Source organism: Coregonus clupeaformis, chromosome 24 (genome assembly GCF_020615455.1).
Source record: "Coregonus clupeaformis isolate EN_2021a chromosome 24, ASM2061545v1, whole genome shotgun sequence".
Classification (NCBI taxonomy): domain Eukaryota; kingdom Metazoa; phylum Chordata; class Actinopteri; order Salmoniformes; family Salmonidae; genus Coregonus; species Coregonus clupeaformis.
Genome location: NC_059215.1, coordinates 39,222,685 through 39,248,333, shown reverse-complemented (window position 1 = coordinate 39,248,333; position 25,649 = coordinate 39,222,685). Strand labels below are relative to the sequence as shown.

Genomic DNA, 25,649 nt, shown 5'->3' with positions numbered 1-25,649 from the left:
GGGTTCAAAAGATCCTACTTTGGGGACATTGTCAGTGTGTTAACAACTCTGTGATGGTGACAGTGTTGTAAATCAGCCAATGTGATTGACATAGGCAATAGGGATGTGACAAATGGAAACATTTTCGTAACCTTTAAAATTGCCATTTCTTTATTGGTTTTCTGTTAAAAGCGTTTTAAAAAATCATTAAATTCCACGTGAATTCACAATGCAGCTGCGCTGCTGCAAGCAACGGTTTGGGTCTCACGGTGCGTCCCTTTTAGATGGTCAAGCATTGCACCTGTACTACCATTACTGTACCTCAATTCCACCTCGCAAAGTTTGCATTTCCTTCTCATTTAACTTCTCAAAGTATTGCTGCTGTCTCTTGCCTTTCTCTGCCATTTTTCTAACTGTTAATGACGATGACATAGTGGAGAGTAGACTCCAAAATAATTGATTCCGACTCCTTGTACGTCAACTCCTGGTGTCGACTCCCATTTCTGAGTGTCAAGACTCAATTCCGCTAGGAATCGACTCCAAGATTTTGTATTTTTGGAACGGCATTTCGTTGCCGTACATCCGAGAACAAACACTTGCATCTTTCATAGCGAGCTAGCGAGGGACAGAGAGAGAGAGGGGAGTGGCACAGTATAGGCAGGTCGGCCAGACAGACAGAGTCAGAACCGTGCACTAGGCCTATCTATTGGCAATCAAAAGCTGTATCTCGCAATGGAATGCTGCATCTCCCAATTTCTTGGCTTACAATGTCTCGCAACTTCAGTAAAGCAGGTCCTATCATCAATGAGTACGCTAGGATATTAATGAGCGAGAGGCAACCCTTGCGTGGTAGCCAGGGCACCAAAACAGTTGGAGTTGAGCCTCCTGCGCTTCAATTGTTAAAATATTATTCTTAACGTTAATGATCCCAATTTCGTTTAAACGCCCCCATGACCATCTAGAGGTGGCCACACTGGGATCACATCACAATTGTCCATCCAATCAACTATCAAAACCAGAGGAATGGACAGAAAGAAGAAAGAGGAGAACGAGACCGAACCACAGGCTAAAAACAACGTGGCCACATCCCTGTATGTCGTATGTAAACACATGGTTGTTGTATTTGACCATATGTTTCTCCTTATGCTGCACCCAGCCAGACTGACTCCTACTGTTTAATATAACACTATTCCTCCCACTGCCACTTGTTTAGGTTACCATAGAAAGTCAATCAAATAGCCCCCAGATCAAACAAAACATCTGAGCGCTCCCCAACAGAGAACAACATGAGAGAGAAAAGAGAGAATGAAAGGCTAGCGGGTGTCAAACTAATGCATAAGTAGGGAGCGTTACACAACGCTGTTGCACAACGTTACAAAACAACTCCAATTCAAAGACAGTAACTCATGTAAAACACCCTGGTTAAATCACCATCATCATCCCAATTTCTCACTCACAACAAATAATCCATCCACACTTCTTTTTCCGGTCATCATTTATTAATTCACCCCCACATGCTGCTGTCATAAGGATCAGTGACGCTCCCACTGAGAAGGGTCAGTGTGCCAGCAGGGTTCTGAGGGTCACCTACCTGCAAAGGTCTCAGACTCTTCCAGAAGCAGCATGCTTAGAGTCGCCGTGAGTGGTGTGTGGGGTGTGGGGTGTCCAGAAAGCTTGTAGAGGGCGTGCGGTGGTACCCGTTTGCCCCTCCTCTGAGTAGTCTCTCTCTGTTCCCCTGTTCTGATGGCGAGGAAATAGGTGGTCCAAGTCCGACTACCTCTGTCTGCTCCCAAACTCACTAACACTTCCTCTAGTTGAAAAAGTCTGCCTCAAAAGCTGTAAGGCAGAACCTAGCTTCTTGTTCACCTTTGTCTCTGTCGCTATCCGTTTATCTGATGAGCTGTTTTTCCTACTGGCTTACTGACTGACTGGACCCGTGAGTGTCTGGCAATGTGAGTCGAGTCAGGCTCACAGCAACCAGGAAACTACTAAAAACTCCTTACATAAGCTCTCATGCTGGAGCTGGGTCCCTAGTCAGGGGGGGCTGTCTATGTACGCACATATGGACTATTGAAGGATGGAGAGAAAGTCCAAAGATGCTCAAGCTGAGAGAAACTCTCAAAGACTAAGTAGTAAACATATAAAGTATACCAAAACTTGACAATATGATAAAACCTATGAAACCTCTCTCCACTGCCATTCAGCTCTTGCTAGAGCCAGATTCCCCCTTCCTCAGTATTTAGACACTTACCCATCACCTCTGTATGAGTGATGATCTACTCCTACTCTGGAATGGGTCTCATGTCTGTCCTCGTCAAGCCAGAGTATCCGTGTCAGCTCCATTCGGTCATGCTGCCCCAGTCTCACAGAGTATAGAGTGCATGTTTCTGTAAGCAGGGCCACCGCCACAAGGGACAGAAGGCTATTGTGACCATTATAAAACTGAGGCGCTGAAAGCAGCCTGGCCCTGCCTGCCAGTCACAAACCCCCCTTCCACCGGCAGAGTGTCAGCATGATGTCAGCAGACACCACCTCCTTAGCAAGGCTGCCTTAGGTAACAGAGGTAAGAGAGTTCATTCAGACAGGGGGAAGGAAGGAATGAGGAAAATGAAAGAAAAGGGGACATTCAAAACAATGCTGCGGACCCACATCCCGGGACCCCATCCAGCTTACCCAGACCACTTTACAAAATACACGTGGAGTCTGCACACAGTACCTCACATCGTTACACTCCCTTCCACACCTTGTGGAGGAAAGAGCTAGAAACAAGAGAGAAGGAGGGAGGAAGGGAAAGAAGAGGTAGAACCAGACCTGTGAAGGTTGCTAGCATGACAATACATGACTCAAAAACTATATTTTGGTATTTTCATATGATGTGGCTGGTGACACTTTGCTTTTTGAAAGTCCAATATCTTGAAAACTTGACTGCTAACATGCAAAACATTGAGACTGTATCAACAGTGGACTAATTATTTAAAAAATCCTAAATATTGTTTTTGAGTGGTTTTTCCTTTAAGTCTCCTCTCATCCCAAAGAGTAGGCTGTTTCCCCAATGCTCACATGCCACGCTAACACACATTTCCATTGACACGCCTTTCCTTCGCTCAAGTCTTTTCGCTCACATTTCTCTCTGTTTACATAATCAGTCTCAGCAAATGAAAGGGAGGGCATGGACTGAGTAATTGACACTGATTAACAACATTTAAATCCAAGTCAGAGTGACACAGCAGAAGGAAAGCAGGGACAGACAAAACAATGTGCTGGATTTGTTTACTGCTGTACAAAACAGACTTCCCTACTATTTTCACCAACAGACACACACAACAAAGTACACCCACAGGGCTCTAAAGTGGGTCCATTTTGGTCACATATGCTCCTAAATATTTTGCTCTACGACCTGGAATTTTTATATGGGAGCACCAGAAATTATTGTAATGATTAGGATTCTCCCTACCGTTGTTTCAGAGTGCCTTTGAGAAAAAAGCGAGCGCATATTTGTTAGCATCATGGTTGTACCATTTCTACAGTGAAAATGGCTTGTTTCTAACACAAACAGTTCAAAAGATATGACCCATATTACAGGCGTAATGTTTTTCTTTCTATGGACGATTGGCTGGCCATATATTACATTTTTCCATGTTGCGGGCTGTTCTGAAACTACTAGCAGGCCATTTGTTTACACCTTGTTCAGTCATGTTACCTCAGTTAGCTAGCTAGCTAACAACCTGGTAACTTTACTAGAAAGCTATTTCCGAACATTTGGGGACACAGAAAGAAAGGAAAAGGGATAGCTTCTTCAGGATATTAATGATCATAGCAATGAATGAATGACTGACCTCTTGCATGTGTTCACTTACTAACAACGTTCTTAAAGAGAGTGTACAACTTTACTGCATCTCAATAGGAAAATAGTGCTTTTCACAATGTAGACACCTAATATTCCACAAATGACTCATTTTAATGACAGGTATTTGTGTCAACATTTTAGCTTGCTATAATAAACAAATGTATTTACAGGGTCACATATTAGTTTCTAGGGCACAACATGTGCCTCAGAAGTAGCTATAGGTCCAACATAGGATATTCCTCAACCGAGTAAAAAAATAAATAAATGCTGGTGCTCCTAAATGTTGTGTTGTGCTCCTAACTACTATACAATTGGGAGAACCACTGCTACCAATGAAAATATTTAATTTAAAGCCCTGTGCACGCACACAAACAAGCATGAAAAACTCTATAGCACACACACATAAAACTCTTAACATCTGTTGTCTTTGATGGGGAGCAGCTATTTCCTGACAGTGTGACACAGCCTTTGTAGTACCTGCCCTGCCAGTCTGTTCGATCATTATGGTTCTCCCCAGGCCCAGCTGTGTCTCCAGTCCCCTATCCCTCTTTCTCCCGATCTGCTCACCCAGTATCCAGGTAACACACCCACACCCTCACTCAACCTGACCGAGAAACAGGAGCTGCTGATGGGCCGAGGAACCAGCCCTGGAACCAGCCCTGGGTGTGCTCTCTGCAGTTATGAAAAGCCTAACTAGTGCTTATGAAAGAGTCCTTTTGGGCGTTTAAATGAAACAATCTGCCACCGAATAATGCAGAGGACTTACACGTGTGTGCTTGTCTGAACAATTTGCACATCCATGGCCTCACAATATATGCATGCACACACACACACACCCTTGACCTTGTCCAGAGCCTCCGCCTGGTCTTGTTGTCTACAGGGTATTTTCATCTGCTCTCAACCACCCTCAACTATTTGTTTCAAAGTCCTGTGCTACCTCAGTGCCTGTCTACCTCAGTGCCTGTAGCCTGTCCTCCTGCTTCACACAGCCAGTCACTCTATACTTTGTTTATGGCAAACCTTCGGTCTGTTTGACCTCCGCTGCCACCCTAGCTGTACATTTCCACTGCCTCAATGTGTGGCTGTTGGTGTTGTTTTGAACTGTATGTCTCAGCTGGGTGAGTAGGCAGTGAAAAACCTGTGGAGTTGGGCCCGGTTGCATAAAACATCTTCTGGGGGACAGGGTTCAGGGCAGGTGGACGGACACAGCACAGGGGGAAGAGGGCACAAACATAGCATCTCAGAGCTGAGCTCTCACACCAACATAAGGGAACCAAAGGCAGATGGGGAGCCAGGGATGGGAGGAAGAAAAGAAGGAGGAGGGAAGTGGGAACGGAACGTCCCGTGGGAGCGTTGGTAAGGGTTGGTTGAGAAGAGAAAACAGGGATACAGAGAAAGAGAGAGGAAGAAAAACAAGCTCACGACTTTGAGAGAGAGAAAGGGTCCAGGCTCTGGTTGTTATGGCGACAGTAACAGCGCAGAGCAGGTGGCATGGGTGACGGTGCTCTGTGACTATTACCCGAAAGAGAGAGGAGGAGGAGGAGGGAGGCAGAAAGGGCACAAAACAAAATAAACTTAATATGCTCATCCAAGTAACATAGGAGAACGAACAGTTCATTGGCCAGCATTCATGAGTCAAATGGCAACTTACAGGCTGTTGCTGCTCCAATTATGACAAACACATGCATTAAGCTTCCTCTCCGTGTGTGTGTGTGTGTGTGTGTGTGTGTGTGTGGGCACAAAAACAACATAACAGGAAATCTGTCACATTAGTTACATGGCCGCAAAAGACACCATGTTCTCTGTGACGCTCTATCTTCCATGGTCTAAGACAGATATCATCAACACACTGCTTGTTAGTGGTGTACTAAGGATGGTGTGGAATTTATTTGACTTGATGGGGAAAAATAGGCCCAATTCAGAGGCTCATATAGTTACAGCTAACCTGAACGGCAACATGACAGTTGATCATTGATACATATGTGGCTCAGTGGCTGAGAAGACAATTATTTTGAGTGTTTTCATATTTTGTGAAGGAAAGAAAAAGACTGCCGACCTGAGGGTACATGATATGTTATGTACGAGGTCAAGAACCTTGCCTGCAGCTTGAAGACCTTTACGGCATACCAGAGATTTTTCCAGAAATGTGTTAAATGTTTAAACACAAGCAATTCTGTTTTCAAATGGCCACTGGTAATAGCACCCATCACTTTTTAAGGTGTGTCCTGAAAGTGTATTTCTGCACTACAGTGAATGGAAGCCACAATGGGACCATAAGATGACTCGAATGAATCATGTTTAGGGTCGCAAAATTCTGGTTAACTTTCCCAAAAGTCAAGAGATTTTCCAGAAATCCTGATTGGACGATTCCAGGATTCAAGAAGGAATAAGTAGGAAATCTGGAATCTTCCAACCAGGATTTCAGGAAAACCTGGGAATTTGGGGAATGTACAGTGAGGGAAAAAAGTATTTGATCCCCTGCTGATTTTGTACGTTTGCCCAATGACAAAGAAATGATCAGTCTATAATTTTAATGGTAGGTTTATTTGCACAGTGAGAGACAGAATAACAACAAAACAATCCAGAAAAAACACATGTCAAAAATGTTATAAATTGACTTGCATTTTAATGAGGGAAATAAGTATTTGACCCCTTCTCAATCAGAATGATTTCTGGCTCCCAGGTGTCTTTTATACAGGTAACGAGCTGAGATTAGGAGCACACTCTTAAAGGGAGTGCTCCTAATCTCAGTTTGTTACCTGTATAAAAGACATCTGTACACAGAAGCAATCAATCAGATTCCAAACTCTCCACCATGGCCAAGACCAAAGAGCTCTCCAAGGATGTCAGGGACAAGATTGTAGACCTACACAAGGCTGGAATGGGCTACAAGACCATCGCCAAGCAGCTTGGTGAGAAGGTGACAACAAAATAACTGTCAGTCTCCCTCGGCCTGGGGCTCCATGCAAGATCTCACCTCGTGGAGTTGCAATGATCATGAGAACGGTGAGGAATCAGCCCAGAACTACACGGGAGGATCTTGTCAATGATCTTAAGGCAGCTGGAACCTTAGTCACCAAGAAAACAATTGGTAACACACTACGCCGTGAAGGACTGAAATCCTGCAGCGCCCGCAAGGTCCCCCTGCTCAAGAAAGCACATATACATGCCCGTCTGAAGTTTGCCAATGAACATCTGAATGATTCAAAGGAGAACTGGGTGAAAGTGTTGTGGTCAGATGAGACCAAAATGGACCTTTTTGGCATCAACTCAACTCGCCGTGTTTGGAGGAGGAGGAATGCTGCCTATGACCCCAAGAACACCATCCCCACCGTCAAACATGGAGGTGGAAACATTATGCTTTGGGGCTGTTTTTCTACTAAGGGGACAGGACAACTTCACCGCATCAAAGGGACGATGGACGGGGCCATGTACCGTCAAATCTTGGGTGAGAACCTCCTTCCCTCAGCCAGGGCATTGAAAATGGGTCGTGGATGGGTATTCCAGCATGACAATGACCCAAAACACACGGCCAAGGCAACAAAGGAGTGGCTCAAGAAGAAGCACATTAAGGTCCTGGAGTGGCCTAGCCAGTCTCCAGACCTTAATCCCATAGAAAATCTGTGGAGGGAGCTGAAGGTTCGAGTTGCCAAACGTCAGCCTCGAAACCTTAATGACTTGGAGAAGATCTGCAAAGAGGAGTGGGACAAAATCCCTCCTGAGATGTGTTCAAACCTGGTGGCCAACTACAAGAAACGTCTGACCTCTGTGATTGCCAACAAGGGTTTTGCCACCAAGTACTAAGTCATGTTTTGCAGAGGGGTCAAATACTTATTTCCCTCATTAAAATGCAAATCAATTTATAACATTTTTGACATGCGTTTTTCTGGATTTTTTTGTTGTTATTCTGTCTCTCACTGTTCAAATAAACCTACCATTAAAATTATAGACTGATCATGTCTTTTTCAGTGGGCAAACGTACAAAAATCAGCAGGGGATCAAATACTTCTTTCCCCTCACTGTAACTAGAATTACGCAACCCTAATCATGTTGTCGTGTTGAAGCTGATGGATCAGTGCAGCACCTGCAGAGCGGCTGCTTGCAGCTATATGGATAGATATCTGGTAACCAAGAGACAGGAATAGGAAGAAATTAGACGGATATAGACTTAGTATGGAGATGGCAGAGGGAGGGAGTGATCCTCACTTCACCGGGCTGCCGTTGGTACTAGTGACCTTCATCCTACAGCAATCCGTTAATATGTTAACATCCAGACGGGCTGGGGTATAGAGTACAGACGGGGAGTAGGGTTAGGTAAATGTGGACATACATGTCTGACGTGTGTGTATGTGACGTGTGCGTGTCGGCGTGACAGAGAGTAAGTAGGAGTGTGAGTGAGTGCATAAGTTCTGACACTGAGCAGAGCTAAAGTACAGTAGCTAGCCTACATGTTGAGTAGTGATGGGGGAAGATTTCTTTTTTTGATAGTTACATATCGGGATATTATTTTTGATAATATATTGTATCGACAATTTCACAATGTTATTGTTGTGCTGGTTGGGTGTACCTGCACCAAAACAGTATTTTCCCTTCATAGATTGAGAACAATCTTTTTAAATAGGGAGCCAATTTGTTTTCAGCACTTTTATTCCCGAATCTCTGCAGCAGACATATGGTGAACAATATGTTAACTACATCGAGTCGCAATAAAATCACAGTATCGAATCGCAATACATATCGTTTCGGCACCTAAGTATTGTGATAATATCATATTCTGATGTCCCTGGAAATTCACAGTCCTAATGTTGAGGGAAATCCATTTTCCTGACTGGGAACCAACTATTTCTATAACAAAACATGTATGTGTATGTGCTTGTGCAGCGGGGCTGCAGTAGAGTTGTGCTGAACGAGGCATAGCTGCGCAGAGGAGGGGTAGAGGACCATCTTTCATAACGTACAGTGTCACAGTGACATACCCACAAACGGCTGTGTGAACGTCACCACAACCCAGGGAGTAGCACAGAGAGCCTAGGAGAGGGAAATAACTGCCCATGGTGGGTGAAAATGCACTTTGGTGATTAAATTTAACTTCCTTATGTTATAAAATACATTTTAACAAGACAAACATGATATTATTCACATTCTGAAACGTTCAGTGGGGTCTTTCTCTAACATTTCATTACTAGTATATGCAAAATGTTGGATTTCTTAACCGAATACATCCAATAATAAGCACCGAGCTCTGTACTTTGCTCAGTTAATCTTTGCCTCAATCCTTACTAGTCTCCCAGTCCCTGCCACTGAAAAACATTCCTACAGTATGATGCTGCCACCACCATGCTTCACCGTAGGGATGGTGCCTGGTTTCCTCCAGACGTGACACTTGGCATTCAGGCCAAAGAGTTCAATCTTGGTTTCATCAGATCAGAGAATCTTGTTTCTCGTGATCTGAGTCCTTTAGGTGCCTTTTGGCAAACTCCAAGCGGGCTGTCATGTGCCTTTTACTGGCTTCCGTCTGGCCACTCTACCATAAAGACTTGATTGGTGGAGTGCTGCAGAGATGGTTGTCCTTCTGGAAGGTTCTCCCATCTCCACAGAGGAACTCTGGAGCTCTGTCTGAGTCACCATCGGGTTCCTGGTCACCTCCCTGACCAAGGCCCTTCTCCCCCGATTGCTCAGTTTGGCCGAGCGGCCAGCTCTAGGAAGAGTCTTGGTGGTTCCAAACTTCTTCCATTTAAGAATGATGGAGGCCACTGTGTTCTTGGGGACCTTCAATGCTGCAGAAATGTTTTGGTACCCTTCCCAGATCGGTGCCTCAACACAATCCTGTCTCGGAGCACATGCGGCGAATACAACAGGTGTATAAATGCTTACTTACAAGCCCTTAACCAACAATGCAGTTCAAGAAATAGAGTTAAGAAAATATTTACTAAATAAACTAAAGTAAAAAAATAAAATCAAGAAGTAACAAGAAAATTACATAATAACGAGGCTATATACAGGGGGTACCAGTTTCGAGTCAATGTGCGGGAGTAGAGGTTAGTCGAGGTAATTTGTAAAGTGACTATGCATAGATAATAAATAGCAAGTAGCAGCAGTGTAAAGGGGGGGAGTCAATGTAAATAGTCCGGGTGGACTCCAATCAAGTTGTAGAAACATCTCAAGGATGATCAATGGAAACAGGATGCACCTGAGCTCAATTTCGAGTCTTATAGCAAAGGGTCTGAATACTTATTTACATAAGGTCATTATGTTTTATACATTTGCCAAAAATTCAAAAAAAACTGTTTTCACTTTGCCATTATGGGGTATTGTGTGTACTTATTTAAAAAAAAATCCATTTTAGAATAAGGCTGTAATGTAACAAAATGTGGGAAAAGTCAATTATTGACAAGTTTTGGAATATTTTCCCGAATGCACTGTATCTTGTAAAACGGGGAATTTGTTAATTTGATGTTCATGTTTGTTTTATTACCTATTGAATTGCCTCATTCAAGACACAAGTATGTCCCTAAGTTGAAGGATTTATTGATCCCCTCGTAACTCTCTGGAAGTCACCTTCTGAGTTTCATTAGCAACACGTAACATTCACCGTCTGTTTCGCTACAAGGATTCAGTCAGGCGAAGATCGGAAGATGCTGGAGCCCTCACCATTTTGTAGAACCAACCAGGATAGTTTCGTTGATGACGAACACAAAGCACCGTTGTTGACAGGCTTCAGTTCAGTCAGCATTTATTTGCTCAAGCCAAGGCAGTTAGTAGTAAGTAGCTAGCTACGTTAGCTAACATGTTTTTGTCCTGGAGCTCGAAGTGCCTTTCTCTGGAAAGACGGCAAGTGTTTGTTTTATTTCTGCAGAATGTTACTGATTGGTTGAACATGATCCAATCACTTTCTAATTTGTTTTGTGCAATGTCCCTCGGGCAGACTGATAGCCTTGTAATTACCAGATTGCCGCTGCGCTAAGGGAGCACACAAAATAGCCCAAATTAGCCTTGCTAGCTGGATATCATAGCTAGCTTCTTTACATCAATTTGATGCAGTCAAGACATGCACTACCAGATGGTATGATAACCTACGAAACATTAACAAGTTTGTATATCCACCCGACCCCTCTTGAAGCAGAACAGAGTTTAGACAAGATTCATCTCCTGTAAAGTCATGCTACCAAAGACTACCGCAAAAAACTGTGTAAATGCTGCCAGGTACCGACAATAAGAAAGGGGAACACACACGGAAACACACCACTGAGAAGATATGACTGTAGGTTTTAAAACAACTTTCATTAAATCAGTTCAATATCACTCATGGTCGCTTGCAACTCCTCAATGACAAGTATTTTCCTCCCATCAAAACCTGTTGTATAGGCATCTTAGTTGACCCTTAACATGCCGGACATATCATTGGACTGTAGCATATGGAATCATATCAGTTCTATTCATGGCATTTCTTTATACAACATTCATCAGTATGTGTGTGTGTGTGTGTGTGTGTGTGTGTGTGTGTGTGTGTGTATATATATATATCTCTCTTCTTTCAGTTTCCACCTACCGGGGACATCATGACCATCATTCTCATCAACCTCCAGCTCCTCTTCCTCACTGTAGAGGCAGTGGGGCTCCATGTGTCTCCCCGAGGTCTCCTCGTCAGACATGGTGTCCCTCAGTCACCCGGGGGCATTACCTAGGCATCCTCACACACAGGCCACCTGCAACACACACACACACACTTCTTATTTGTCATAAAAATGTAGTCTACACAGTTATTTTGTCTTTGTTCTGTGTCTTACAGTGCAAATAAAAAACAATTGAATAAACAAATGAACACACAAACACACGTTACCTTGACAATCTCGCAGAGGGACAACTGACAACATACAGAACTGCCAATGCATAACTCAAAGCCCTCTAACAATACCATTAAAACTAGAGCCCGACCGATGCATCATTTCACTGATAATATCTGCCGATATTGGCCTTTAACAGATATATCGATATCGGACGATTATTCCACCAATAACCGATATTCAATAAATAGCGTGAGATTCCATTTTTTCATCCTATCTGAAAACGTGTCATTATTGTCAATGTAAGAAATCAACATTTGTAGCATATTTCTTGGACAATTGCTAGTGTATGGCAATTTGAGAACTTTTGTGGAAAAATGACACTTTTTCATTTCCCCCACTGTAAAACAGTACATCGGCAGATATTGGTATCGGTAAGTCCCCCCAAAAAATCAAAATCAGTGTTAGCCCTGATGCGCCTCCCTCTTTTCCCCCTGTCCAGCTACAGTTTCTCCCTGCAGGCGGTCACTGAGTCTGAGGTGCTAAAGGAGCTCCTTAAACTTGACCCCAAAAAAACATCTGGGTCAAATGGTTTAGACCCTTTCTTCTTTAAGGTTGCAGCCCCTATCATCACCAAGCCTATCTCTGACCTTTTTAACCTGTCTCTCCTCTCTGGGGAGGTTCCCATTGCTTGAAAGGCAGCCACGGTGCGTCCTTTATTTAAAGGGGTAGTTCAGGCTGATCCTAACTGTTATAGGCCGATTTCTATCTTGCCCTGTTTATCAAAAGTGTTGGAAAAACTTGTCAATAATCAACTGACTGGCTTTTTTGATGTCAACAGTATTCTCTGTGGTATTGAATCTGGTTTCCGCTCAGGTTATGGATGTGTCACTGCAACCTTGAATGTCCTAAATGAGGTCACCATTGCCCTTGATTCTAAGCAATGTTGTACTGCTATTTTTATTGACTTGACCAAAGCTTTTGATATGGTAGACCATTCCATTCTTGTGGGTCAGCTAAGGAGTATTTGTGTCTCTGAGGGGTTTTTGGCCTGGTTTGCTAACTACTGCTCTCAAAGAGTGCAGTGCATAAAGTCAGAATATCTGCTGTCTCAGCCACTGCCCGTCACCAAGGGAGTACCCCAAGGCTCGATACCTAGGCCCCACATGCCTCTCAATTTACATCAACAACAGCTCAAGCAGTAGGAAGTTCTGCCATCCATTTATATTGAGATGATACTGTCATATTTAGCTGGCCTCTCCCCGGATTTAGTGTTAAACGCTCTACAACAAAGCTTTCTTAGTATCCAACAAGCTTTCTCTGCCCTTAATCTTGTTTTGAACACCTCCAAAACAAAGGTCATGTGGTTCAGTAAGAAGCATGCCCCTCTCCCCACCGGTGTGATTACTACCTCTGAGGGTTTAGAGCTTGTGCTAGTCACTTCATACATGTACTTGGGAGTATGGCTAGACGGTACACTGTTCTTCTCTCAGCACATATCCAAGCTACAGGCTAAGGTTAAATCTAGACTTGGTTTCCTCTAATGTAATCGCTCCTCTTTCACCCCAGCTGCCAAACTAACCCTGATTCAGATGACCATCCTACCCATGCTAGATTACGGAGATGTAATTTATAGACCATTCAGCCATCAGATTTGCCACCAATGCTCCTTCGAGGACACATCACTGCACTCAATACTCCGCTGTAAACTGTCTCTCTCTGTATACCCAACACAAGACCCACTGGTTGATGCTTATTTATAAAAACCCTCCTAGGCCACCTCCCCGCTATCTGAGATTACTACTGTAACCCACAGCCAACACCCGTTCTGCCAGTCACATTCTGTTAAAGGTCCCAAAAGCACACACATCCCTGGGTCGCTCCTCTTTTCAGTTTGCTGCAGCTAGCGACTGGACCGAGCTGTAAAAAACACTCAAACTGGAGAAGTTTTATCTCCATCTCTACATTCAAAGACTCAATCATGGACACTCTTACTCACACTTGAGGCTGCTTCGCGTGATGTATTGTTGTCGCTACCTTTTTGCCCTTTGTGCTGTTGTCTGTGCCTAACAATCTTTGTACCATGTTTGTGCTGCTACCATGTTGTGCTGCTGCCATGTGTTGCTAACGTGTTGTTGTCATGTTGTGTTACTACCATGCTGTGTTGTCATGTGTTGTCGTCTTAGGTCTCTCTTTATGTAGTGTTGAGGTGTCTCTTGTCGTGATGTGTGTTTTGTCCTACATTTTCAATCCCAGCCCCCGTCCCCGCAGAAATAAGAATTTGTTCTTAACTGACTTGCCTAGATAAATAAAGGTGAAATAAAAAAGGGGAAAAAAAAGGTGCAGAGGATCCCCCTTTCCCTTCTACTATTCAACACACACTCCACACCAAGGAGCTGGCCAATTGTCTGGGAGAAGAAAGAAAATCCCATTGCAAAAATCATGTTTTTTGCCTATTCATTGATGGAAATACCAGTCGATGGAAATACACTTGCCGGTCATGCTTATGGATGTATAGGTTCATTTGCATAATGTAGTGGAATTAAATTGGTACAGAGCCTCTGAGCGGAAAATCTGCCAGACAGCGCAAGAGAACTGCTGCTAGAGTGAAGCATGATTTTATAAGCCCAATCATTGCGTAACAATTCTAAATGCAACCATGTGTTAAAAACTTTTTATGGCCACGATTAAAAAGAGCTACTATTTTTATTTCTCAACTGGTAATTGAAGCGCGCTTCCCATTTGCCATTCAAGTGCATATAGGCCAAGGTAGGCAGGATTCAGCGCATGAAACACCACTTTACAATGAGCTGGAGGCAGTATGCATTTTGAAAACATATACTTAATTGTTTGAAACCTAAACGTTTTACTTCATATGAGGCATGTCTTACCTTGCTTCAAAGTAAAATCCGACCATAGAAACATGAAGGCAATTTTATAAAAATACTTCCATATGCCATTAAAACCAGTAGCCTATTTCTCTCATGTTCTATTGGTTTTCAAATCAACTTTCTTTCGTTGTCCAGTAGCCAAAGGCACAATCCCAGTCATATTAGCAACCCATGCTGGTTGTTGCAGCTTCACATCTCCCCTCTTTCAAAATGTCTAACAGTCATTTTCATCTCTGTCACAAGAAACATTTAATTGAGAATGTTTTTGGGAAAGCCTTTCCATCTCTACCAGAAGGTTTTCATTAGCATCATCACAAACGGCTACACAAAGTGTAGACCTGCGTGTGCGCCGCACACATACACAGACAGGGGTATTCCTGTGCCGTTTCAGAAAGTAGCATGAAAATACGAATCACTGACGCATTTTATTTATGTCTTATGATTCACTTGGGCAAACTAATGCATTTTCTAATAAGTTCAATTAATTTCCTATTAAGTTCAATACATTTTTTGTCTGGATTCTGGATTTTATAGGACCCTATGTTTATCCATGTACACTACTGTGTATACTGGGGTCTCCAACCATTTCTAGCATGAGAGCTACTTAAAAAGAAAAACATGTTGCAAGTTAATCCTTTTTTTTTTTAGCTATCAAATAGGCACATTATTCTCTTCTCCACTCCCCTAAAACTCTTCACAACTCTTCCCCAGTTCCTTAGTGTGCAAGAGAAAGTAGTGCACTACGTTTTCTGCCAATATACCTGGTAAAATAATTATTAATAAACAACTGAGGGGGCCCTGTAAAATGTGATTTTCCTCCCCTAATTATGTTCTCAGTTTTATTTCTTGGTTTCAGATTATTTTTATTTTTTCAATTTTAAATTACAATTGTTCATAGAGAAACAAAATTCCCCTTTAATTGTGCATCTGGCCCTTTAATTGTGCATCTAGCGAGAGAGGACCGTGCAGGTCTAGCTATGGTTCTGTAGTGCTGCTGCTCATTTCATGGCAAAGTTTACAAAGAACAAATAATAGATATAAATCCAGTACTTCTGCCAGGTAAGCCTACTTTGCAGGTAAGATTTAACTGAGAAGGTTTTGGGGAAAGTATCTCTGTCAACCCACAAGGCGGTTATCACATCAACTGGCTACACACAGAGTGTGTGTGTGTGTGTGTGTGTGTGTGGGGGGGGGGGTAATGACAATGTAGCGTTGATTAAATAGTAGTTGGGAGCTTGCGGTGTCTGATACTTGTGAGCTTTGTTAACGACAGTTTGCTGTGGAACACGTGAAAATTGAATGTACTTTCAGAATTGTTTGGCGAGCTACTCATAGGTGGGCTGCGAGCTACTGGTAGCTAGTGATCGACCTGTTATAGACCCCTGGTGTATACTATAGCGCAGTCCCTTGAGAAACCAAGGAGTTAGTCTTTTAATTTACATCTTAATGATACCAGAGGGCCTGTATGTTGCTAGGGGGCTTTTGCGCCCCACCTGGACATTCATCTCTAGGGGAAACACAGAGAAACATTACACATACCTTCAGTCTAACTTGGGTTACAGTTAGTGATTTAGTTGTCATGCCAGATCATATAGGCTATCCTAATGGCTAGCATCAACAACAGTTTTTCAATTAGGAGTTAGCTAAAGCATACAGGTCTGGCAATCAGGCTAGCAGAGTTTGTTTTAAGCTACTTTCGATAAAAACAACTATGGAGAGGGGAAGAATCCCTCATCTTTCTTCCTCCTCATGTGGGTTTTTCACTGGTGAATCGTGCTGCTGTTTTGTCAAAGAAGCGGCACAGACATACATACACCCTCAGAAAAGATGTAAAACAAAAACAGACTAGAGGGAAGACTGTCAGAGTCGTGGACTCCCTTGGAAGAGTCAAACAGCAGAACGAAAGACGCTGGCAGCAGCCTATTCCTGGAAGGCAGAGAGAGGCAAAGCTCTCAGGATGCATTTTAGAGCTCATCACTCAGCTTGGTGAAATTAAATTCACATCACTCACAGCCTTTTCCTGTGCTCATGCCGATGCAGTGCATATCATCATGATCCAACCCAGCTTCAATGACAGGTTAGCCGACACAACCTTGAGCAAAGAGCTTTTAAGTAGTTCATAGAACACCACTTCCAGCTATAGTGACTTGAATTCAAGGAAGAAAATGGTGGTTGGTGGGAAGAGGTTAGCAATGGAGGAATTGTCGGTAACAAAAGGGCAAGCTGATTGGAAGGTTAACAATGACCTTGTTTGACCCCTCCCCTTCCTGGGAGGCTCATAGTTTCAATTCTACAGGGAGAGGGATGCCTTTTCAGACAGGAGACACAACAAGCCCTGGGAATTGAGATAGATAAACTGAAATTCACTGACTGCCCTTGCAAAAACAAAGAAATTACAACAGAGAATGTTTTTTTTGCGCAAACTGAACAAGACTTGGGCGGTATACAGTATACCGGATGGTTTTATTATACATTTGAATATTTGTAGCTACATTTTAAGTAAATACCTGCAGTCAAGTTGTGCAATACGGTAGAAGATAAAGTAGATACCTCTTCATTTTACATGTCACAATTTTTCATTATGAAGCTTACTGGTAGTCCCCAGTCATGTGGTGTTTGTCTCCAAGCACACAATGACGAGAGACCGGAGCCTTGTGAGTCACTCACTGTTGTGCAGCACGCACCAGGTGATCTAGTTACAGTATGGAATTCACAACTAAATGTTTGCCAGGTAGATATCTTATAACTATTAAGTTAACTGTATAAAATGTGCTAAATTTTAGTTTGCTAATTTAGTAGCTAGTTAGCTATCTAGCTAAGTGGTTAGCTTCTTCCAAAATCAAGCTTTGCTTGGTACCAGCAGAGAATCACCTTCTGGATCAAGAGCCTTGCTGTTAAATATTTGTTTTGTGCGTGCAGAAAACTGAGCAGCATTTTTTTGTTACTTGTATAGTTTAGGTCAGAGACTCATTAGCGTTTAGTTAGCATTCTCTATTGGGATTTTACATGTACTTGTTAGCTTTGCTAACGTTCAGACTACAAAGGCTAAGTGGGGTTTGCAAATAGAGCCCTTTGTGTTCAGTGCCAGTATTACCGAAAATCCCAGTATGGCACAAGGTTGGTATGAAGGCATGACATTCTGGATACCGCCCAAGCATAAACTAATCTATTTAAATATTGACTGCCATATCTTACAGATGTTTTACAAATCTGTCCTGCAGAGTGTGCTGTCATTTGGCCTGATATGCGTGTTAGGAAACAAGAGGGTGCAAGACCAAGCAAAACTGCAGCAAATTATAAAAACAGTGGGCAAGAGTCTGCCAACAGCCTGTACACAAATCTCATACTCCAAAAACATGACAAAATTCTAAAAGGACAGTACCCACTTCATCCTAAATTCTCCCAAAGCAACCGCAGCCTGACTAGGGGGAAAATACTTATTGAAAATAAACAAATAAATACAGGGACTTTCAGCCATTAGGCTGTATAATGGAAAGACTTACCAAAGACTCTTGATTGGTTCAAGGGAGTGTGTATTGAACATCCACTGTAAATATGTAGACCATTGCACTTTTCATATTAATTTTATTGTGTACCATTCTGTGTTTATGTTTTTTAAGCACATGACCAAACGAATTTCCCCCTGGTGGGATAATAAAAGTGAATCTACTCTAAGGAGCTATAAGAGGTCTTCATGACATTTCAAACATGCATTGCATCCTCCTCCTGAATGAATACCAGGCAGCAGTGGAGCCCACCTGGGACGGGTCGGGGTTAAGGTCAAGGTCTGGCTGTCTCGTGTCCACAAAACCCACATGCCAAACGGGGGAGGGGAGTACATAGCCTAAACCCTGCTAAAATAGGGCCACCCTACATCATCTAGATTCTAGACCAGAGGTAATGCAGGGTCAAGGGACACCACAGATGTGGTCAGAAGGATACCAGCCCAGCCCCCAGCACCCTCAGGACAGCACCAGAGCCCAGACCAGACCGCAGTACCCTCAGGACAGTGCCAAACGGCCAGACTGAAGGTCATGGGGGACAAGGCCACATGGCTGGCAGTGGCCGGGTGCCCTTTGACATATCGGGAAACAGGAAGAGAGTCGCCGCATGGGGCTACATTCCATTTCGATACAGCTATGACCGGAAGTGTCTTTTCGTAGCAGGTTAGGAGAGCATTTTCGCTAACCCTAACCCTTTTCCTAACATTAACCTAATTCTCCTAACCTGCTACATTAATTCTCCCAACCTGCTGGGTAAGCTCTCCTAACCTGCTACGAAAAAGTCACTTCCGTTCATAACTGTATCGAAGTGGAATGTTTTTAGGGAATCTCGTTGGGCCAGGAGGATACCAGTATCGTGGCAAGGAAACAAAACACGAAAAAAGATGCACCTGGCACCTACTACCACACCCCGTTCAAAGGCACTTAAAAATGTTTTCTTACCCATTCACCCTCAATGGCACACATACACAATCCATGTCTCAATTTCCTCAAGGCTTAAAAATCATTCTTTAACCTGTCTCCTCCCCTTAATCTACACTGACTGAAGTGGATTTTACAAGTGACATCAATAAGGGATCATAGCTTTCACCTGGATTCACCTGTTCAGGCTATGTCATGGAAAGAGCAGGTGTTCCTAATGTTTTGTACACTCAGTGTATTTTACAAGCTATAGCACACAATATTTTACAAACGGCAGGTTTTTAAAGGACCAAAGTGTTTGGTCTGCTTCACGTTTTCATTTTTGCCATGGAAAAAATATTGAGATAATTGTATTGTCCCAGCCCTAGAATCTCGCTACAGTTTCCTTATCACTTCCTCACACAAATAAAACACACACGTTGGGATATAGGCCACACACACACCAACACGTGATGTGTCACACGCTTCTGTGTTAGTCTACCATGTCCTTTAGGGGGGGGTCAGGGTCTGACACTTTCATTTTGTACGTGTCGTGTTGCCTAAGCCACTTCAACACAATGGTTTCAACTCTCTCCCACCAATAGAGAGAAATAGAGAAGGAGAGGGGGTGAGAGAGTGAAAGGCGTTTTTTCATCTGCGAGGGCAAGAAAAGTGGAGGGGGAAAAAAAGCTCTAAGGAGGCCACTAAAACGAAAGACAGCTGCTTGCATAACATAAGATGCCTTACATGAGAGCAGGCTAATGCCGCTGCTACTTACAAGTAAGGTTTTAGGAGATATATGCTTAAACAAGACGCACACACACCCAGTTAGGCATGCACGTCAGCGTTGGTTTAACACGCTGTTCCTGCTTGTCATTATAAAACACTAAAGGAAATCCAGCCGTGACCATGAGATGGGCTTAGTTCCAGACTACAGTCCAGTACACAGTCCCGGGCACAGTGAGAAGTCCCCCCTCCGATGTCCTGAGACCTGTCTGTCTCCAAGTCCCGGGCACAGTGAGAAGTCCCCCCTCTGATGTCCTGAGACCTGTCTGTCTCCAAGGGGACAGAGCCTCAGTTAGGCACTTTGATGAATCCCTAAAGGGCATGCATCAAAAGGGGCTCATAGAGGGATGTGGGCAGTGCAGCCCTTCTGATGTGTAGCTAAATATTGATTCAAGTCTGTCCCTTGATACAATAATGTGCTGTATCTGTTTACAGTGAGAGAAAAAAAACATCAAAGTAATGATGTCATAAAACAATTGTTTTGCTTTGGTGGTTCATAACGCAAATTGCTTTGTAATAACCACCCCACAAAATACACATATTTCCCGGTAGAGCTGGCAGATATGGACAAACATCCATATCGTGATAAACTGCCTGAATTGATGTGATAATGATCAATAGAACATATATTTATAACATTAAAGAGATTATCTGGTACTTTAGTATACTTTTTAGCCAGTAGTTCTGAAAGTAGCGCTCATGGGCCAAAAGTGGTCCCCGAAAATGGTGTACTACATCACATGTGCAGATATGTGCGCCACATCATTGCGCTCTCTCTCGCTCTACTGTGTGCATCTTGCTAGTTGTCACTCAAATGGCGAGGGGCTGAAGCTCATTCGCTAGAACTCGAATTGCTACGGGGCTGGCCCACGTGGGAGAAAATGTAGGGAAAATGGCTCAGCACAGCTTCCAGAAAAACTGTCACTTTCAAACTACAGATGTCGTGGCTAATTGAAGTAAGACAGCAATTCTACTCATAGATCATGCATGCATGAACTACACATTGACACATCCAGCCCAAAGCAGGAGGTTTGAAAAATACTTTGTAGTCGCCAAAGTTCCGGAGCATGTCTTTAATGTGCACCACCGTTTTTTATCCTTTAAACTACTACTACTAGATTGATGGTTGTAATCATCAATTGTCCCATTAACATTCACCCATATTAGCAAACTTATTTCATTTCAAACTTAACATTTCTATATTATAGGCTACTTATCGTAATGAACGATATCAGCAAAATGCCTGCGATCGGTGATCATTTTCGGTTTATCCTCCCTCCCAGTTCTAATACCCAGCTAGAGCATTAGCTTACATTCGGCATTTAGCCTAGTGGTGAGGCAGGCAGACCAAGGCAGATTGAAATAGCTCCCTGATGACTCTATTAAAAGCTTCTCCGTTTGTGCTGCTGTGAACAATGCTGACCTCGGGTCACCAAGGTATTTTTAGGAGATAAACCCAACGCCAACAGAGGATCTTCTAACACAGGATCACTAATCCCCTCCCACATACCTGAGGAACAGACACATGTCACCAAACTCCAGGGCTATGTAAGGCCACAGAAAAGGACACACAATTATATTATGGACAAAAATGTAAAATAGTAATGTTGTACAACCTAGCTTCTCTACACCAATAAACTATAGCGGACGTGAAAAAAAAACCAATGATGACTGACTGAGCAGAGAAGAAGTACCATCCAATCAGGTTTTAGCAAAGGGTCACTGGGGTCATTTGGACACAATAGACAGATTTGGTGAGGAAGGAGGACTAAACGGAGTGGTCTGGGAGGGGATGGGATCGCATATCCACGTATGGGTTGGTGGGGACAGACAGTGCTTCTGTTGAACAATTCCCTGCTCACTGGTACATCAACAACAGTGGTGCTGTAGCCTAGATAAGGACAGACACCCTACCTTCCCTTCCCACTCACCAGACAGACTGTTTATATACTCAGCAGACAGACAGACACCATATCCACTGACCCATATGTACCAAAACAGAGATGGGCATACACACATGCACAACCCTTTCCCTTCTTCTATTCAACACACACACACTTTACGAAGTAAATCCAAGATATAGATATTAAACACACCACCACACCCCTTGTTTCTAAGTTGTGAATGTTGAGAGGTGTTAAGAAAGAGATAAAGTGACTACCTTAAAACATTGAAATCAGCAGCCTGAAAAGTGCCAGAACGATAGGCTATTATCAATTACCTTAGCCTCTAAATGTTTTTGGACCATTCCATCATGAAACAGGCAGCCAACAGGCAAAAACAGAGCTCTTATTTATTTGGTTTCAGAAAGCGTTCAAAAAGAGCTCTCCAATGGACTCAGCATTCAACTGGCATCATGACAAAGCACCGTTGTGGATCTTAGAACAGTTAGCCTATCAAATGATGAAATTGTGCACTTAAAACATGCATTACACAATATCCTGAGTAAATTAGCTAGTGACTAGTAAACTAAATGGTCACTATAAAATGTATTTATTGGAAAAGGAATCAATCAATGAATCATCGCGGTCGGAAGAAAACCTTGTATCTCCAAAACTGAAACTTTTCAGGAAATGGAAAACACTGACATATTTGACCTTGAACATATACACAAAACGTAGGTAAGTGTTATGAAATCCCAGTCTTACTGGCAGCTACTCAATCAATTACATAAACCAGAACGTTCCAAGTATAAGAATCATGGCGATCCCAGTCTATGGAATGCCTGCTGGGATCTCATATAGGCCATGTGAGTGATATGCCTATATCTGTTCTGCTGGGCTCGCTTTTTGACCTCTACTTAATAACCTACTCATCTTCAGAGCAGCCTTTACTCAGGCGGAAAGATGGCCCTCCTCTCAGTCTAGTACAGTACGTACCATGTACATACCATGTGGACATAAATAATGGAGCCAAGGTGGATGGGCTTCAGCAGGAGGAACAGAGATGTTGCAGCTCAGAGCCATATAGTGTATATTTCTACATGTGGCTTTACACCTGCAACAGGGACGTGAGAACACAGCCTGCTGGGGGAGTGCATGAACTTCATGATTAAGAGGAGACAAGGATGAGATAGGGACAGAGCTATAAGCTTGGGGAGTTTGAGGGAGGAGAGAGGAGATGGACAGAGGAGGAGTGCAGCTCCTCTTTTCAGGCTGACAGGGAGCGAGGCGAGTGCGTAGGAGAGACAGTTGGGCTAGGTGTCATGTCACCCTCCCTCGCCCGCGGTCTCCCGCTGTGCTTGTTAGCAGGAACAGAGTGAGCGAGCAAGGGAGCGCCGGCAGTAACCACCCTCGGAAGCTCTAAAAGGAGAAGGCCTTTTAAAATGTTCCCGACAGATCACATCTGGTATCTGTGTGCTGCTCTGAGACACTCCTCACGTTGAACTGAGGTGGCTTGGAGACAACCACAGAAGAAAAGGCAGAGAGTACAGACATACTCTGAGGACATCGTCGTCTTGTGTGGTTAAGACTTTTCAGCATGCACCAAGGGGGTAAGAAAAGGCACTTACCACAACGCTAATGGAGTAGTTGATTAAAAGGTAAAGAAATCAACTGCTGTAGAAATCTTGATGGCTGGTCACCTCCCGAGTGGCGCAGTGGTCTAAGGCACTGCATCACAGTGCTAGCTGTGCCACTAGAGATCCTGGTTCAAATCCAGGCTCTGTCGTAGCCGGCCGTGAACGGGAGACCCATGGGGCGGCGCACAATTGGCCCAGCATCATCCAGGGTAGGGAAGGGAATGGCTGGCAGGGAGGTAGCTCAGTTGGTAGAGCATGGTGTTTGCAACGGGTTCGATTCCCATGGGGGACCAGTATGAAAAAATGTAAATAATGTATGCACTCACTAACTGTAAGTCGCTCTGGATAAGATGCTAAATGACGTAAAATGTAAAATGGTCACCGTCACAATGGACTCACATGGAGCTGATGTGGCAGCTTGAACACAAATTGTCCCCCAAAAAATAGAAACATTACAAGAGCAAAGGAGAAAGAACAAGTGTGATGGATTAAAAAGACAGAACAGACAGTTTCTTCCTCACTGAGTAATGGCAGAACACAATGTTGTGCCTGGGACAGACTTGGGTTCAAATACTATTTAGGGTATTTCAATTACTTTCAAAGAAATTTGGGACTAGTAGATAGAGTTCATTAGATACATGATCTAAAGGGGAGATTAAGCAAATGTATTTGAATTCCCTTCAACAAAAGAACCAGTCTGCAACACCCACCCGTAGTATGCGCTCCAGCAGGTATATCTCACTGGTCATCCCCAAAGCCAACACCTCCTTTGGTCGCCATTCCTTCCAGTTCTCTGGAACGAACTGCAAAAATCTCTGAAGCTGGAGACTCTTATCTCCCTCACTAACTTTAAGCATCAGTTGTCAGAGCAGCTTACCGATCACTGCACCTGTACACAGCCCATCTGTAATTAGCCCACCCAACTACCTCATCCCCATATTGTTATTTACATTGTTATTTATTTTGCTCATTTGCACCCCAGTATCTCTATTTGCACATCATCTTCTGCACATCTATCATTCCAGTGTTAATAGTAAATTGTAATTATTTTGCACTATGGCCTATTTATTGCCTTACATCCTTAACTTACTACATTTGCACACACTGTATATAGATTTTATATTGTGTTATTGACTGTACGTTTTGTTTATGCCATATGTAACTCTGTGTTGTTGTTGTTGTTGTTTTTAATCACACTGCTTTGCTTTATCTTGGCCAGGTCGCAGTTGTAAATGAGAACTTGTTCTCATCTGGCCTACCTGGTTAAATAAAAGGTAAAATAAAATACAAAAATAAAAATAAACCAGGGGACCAGGGCAAGGCAAAGAGCCTAATCCCTCAGCACAACACACCTTTCAATCCCCTTCACACCACATTTAGACAGTTGAATCTCTGTGGTAGGCCTAAATCCCAATTATTTTTCTCCCAAAATATGGTTATGCAACAAAGAAACTGGTGGTAAGATGTTGAGGCAGATATTTGACAAAATTATCTAAACAAAATGTACACAAGATAACATAAGTAATACATGTTCTTATGTCACATCAAAACAACATCGCCAAAACCACAGGTTGAACTAGTTTTGAATTTCAGACCTCACTTTTAGCAAGCCATAACTATTTTATCTCAATAACTCACTATTGGAAGTTAATTATGATTTGACTGTTGTAGAATTGCAACAATGAACAATCATCCATTACCAATGTTTTGCCCCCCACTCGACTACTCCGGAACACACTGTAGTTACGAAAACGCACGCGTTTCATAACATGCGCTCACTGCAATGGCAATGCAGTCTGAGCACCAGCGATGTGCACTAGGCTATCATTGTCCACAGTTGACACAGACAGCCGAAACACGACCAATGTTCTGACAATGAAAACCCCCACAATTAAATTTGGCATGCAAACGAAAAAAGTATCCTCACCTTTCGCATTCACTGCGTGAAATTTCTTGAATAATTTGCATTCAATTTTCAATAAATTTTCTGTTACATGCAGGTTGAGATTTCTTTCATCAGTTTCTTGAGGAACAACGACGCTATGCTGTCGGTGCCCTCCAGGAATACCCCCAAAAAAAACAATTCGAGAGTTCCGGAAACGCACTGCCAAATTTTTAAAACATTAATCGACGAGGGGGAACAAATTGAGTGAGACACAGGGTCGAGTTTGCGTAATACATGAATTTGCATCAAGTTAAATAATCCAATAACTCTGCAAACTGGTTATTATTATGTTGATTCAAGTATGTTTTTGCTTTTGCTGCACATTGAGCTAAACTGCACTTTAGACAGACAATTAATATCCAATTGCTATACCATCTAAATTAGGAAATATGATTAATTTGGCCTAAATATCAAACAACCAAGAAGCATGACCAAAACCATAAAATGAACTAATTTTAGATTGTTGTCCTATTCCTATGGGTTTTCAAGTTATG

General features: G+C 43.0%; 1 protein-coding gene across 2 annotated transcripts in view; it reads right to left on the bottom strand.

The window, feature by feature from the left end:
* Nucleotides 1–25,270, bottom strand: part of LOC121538167 (helicase ARIP4-like) — a 58,221-nt gene extending 32,951 nt beyond the window's left edge. Inside the window, exons 1-2 of one of the 2 annotated variants that reach the window (XM_041845962.2) lie at nucleotides 25,138–25,270; nucleotides 11,376–11,532 (exon numbers count right to left, since the gene is read on the bottom strand). In XM_041845962.2, the coding sequence (XP_041701896.2) occupies nucleotides 11,376–11,478 (103 nt within the window). In that variant the 5' untranslated portion in view covers nucleotides 11,479–11,532; nucleotides 25,138–25,270. Of the gene's footprint in view, nucleotides 1–1,570; nucleotides 2,129–11,375; nucleotides 11,533–25,137 lie in introns of those variants that run through there. The other variant, XM_041845963.2, reaches the window with a different exon arrangement.
* Nucleotides 25,271–25,649: the final 379 nt, after the last annotated feature.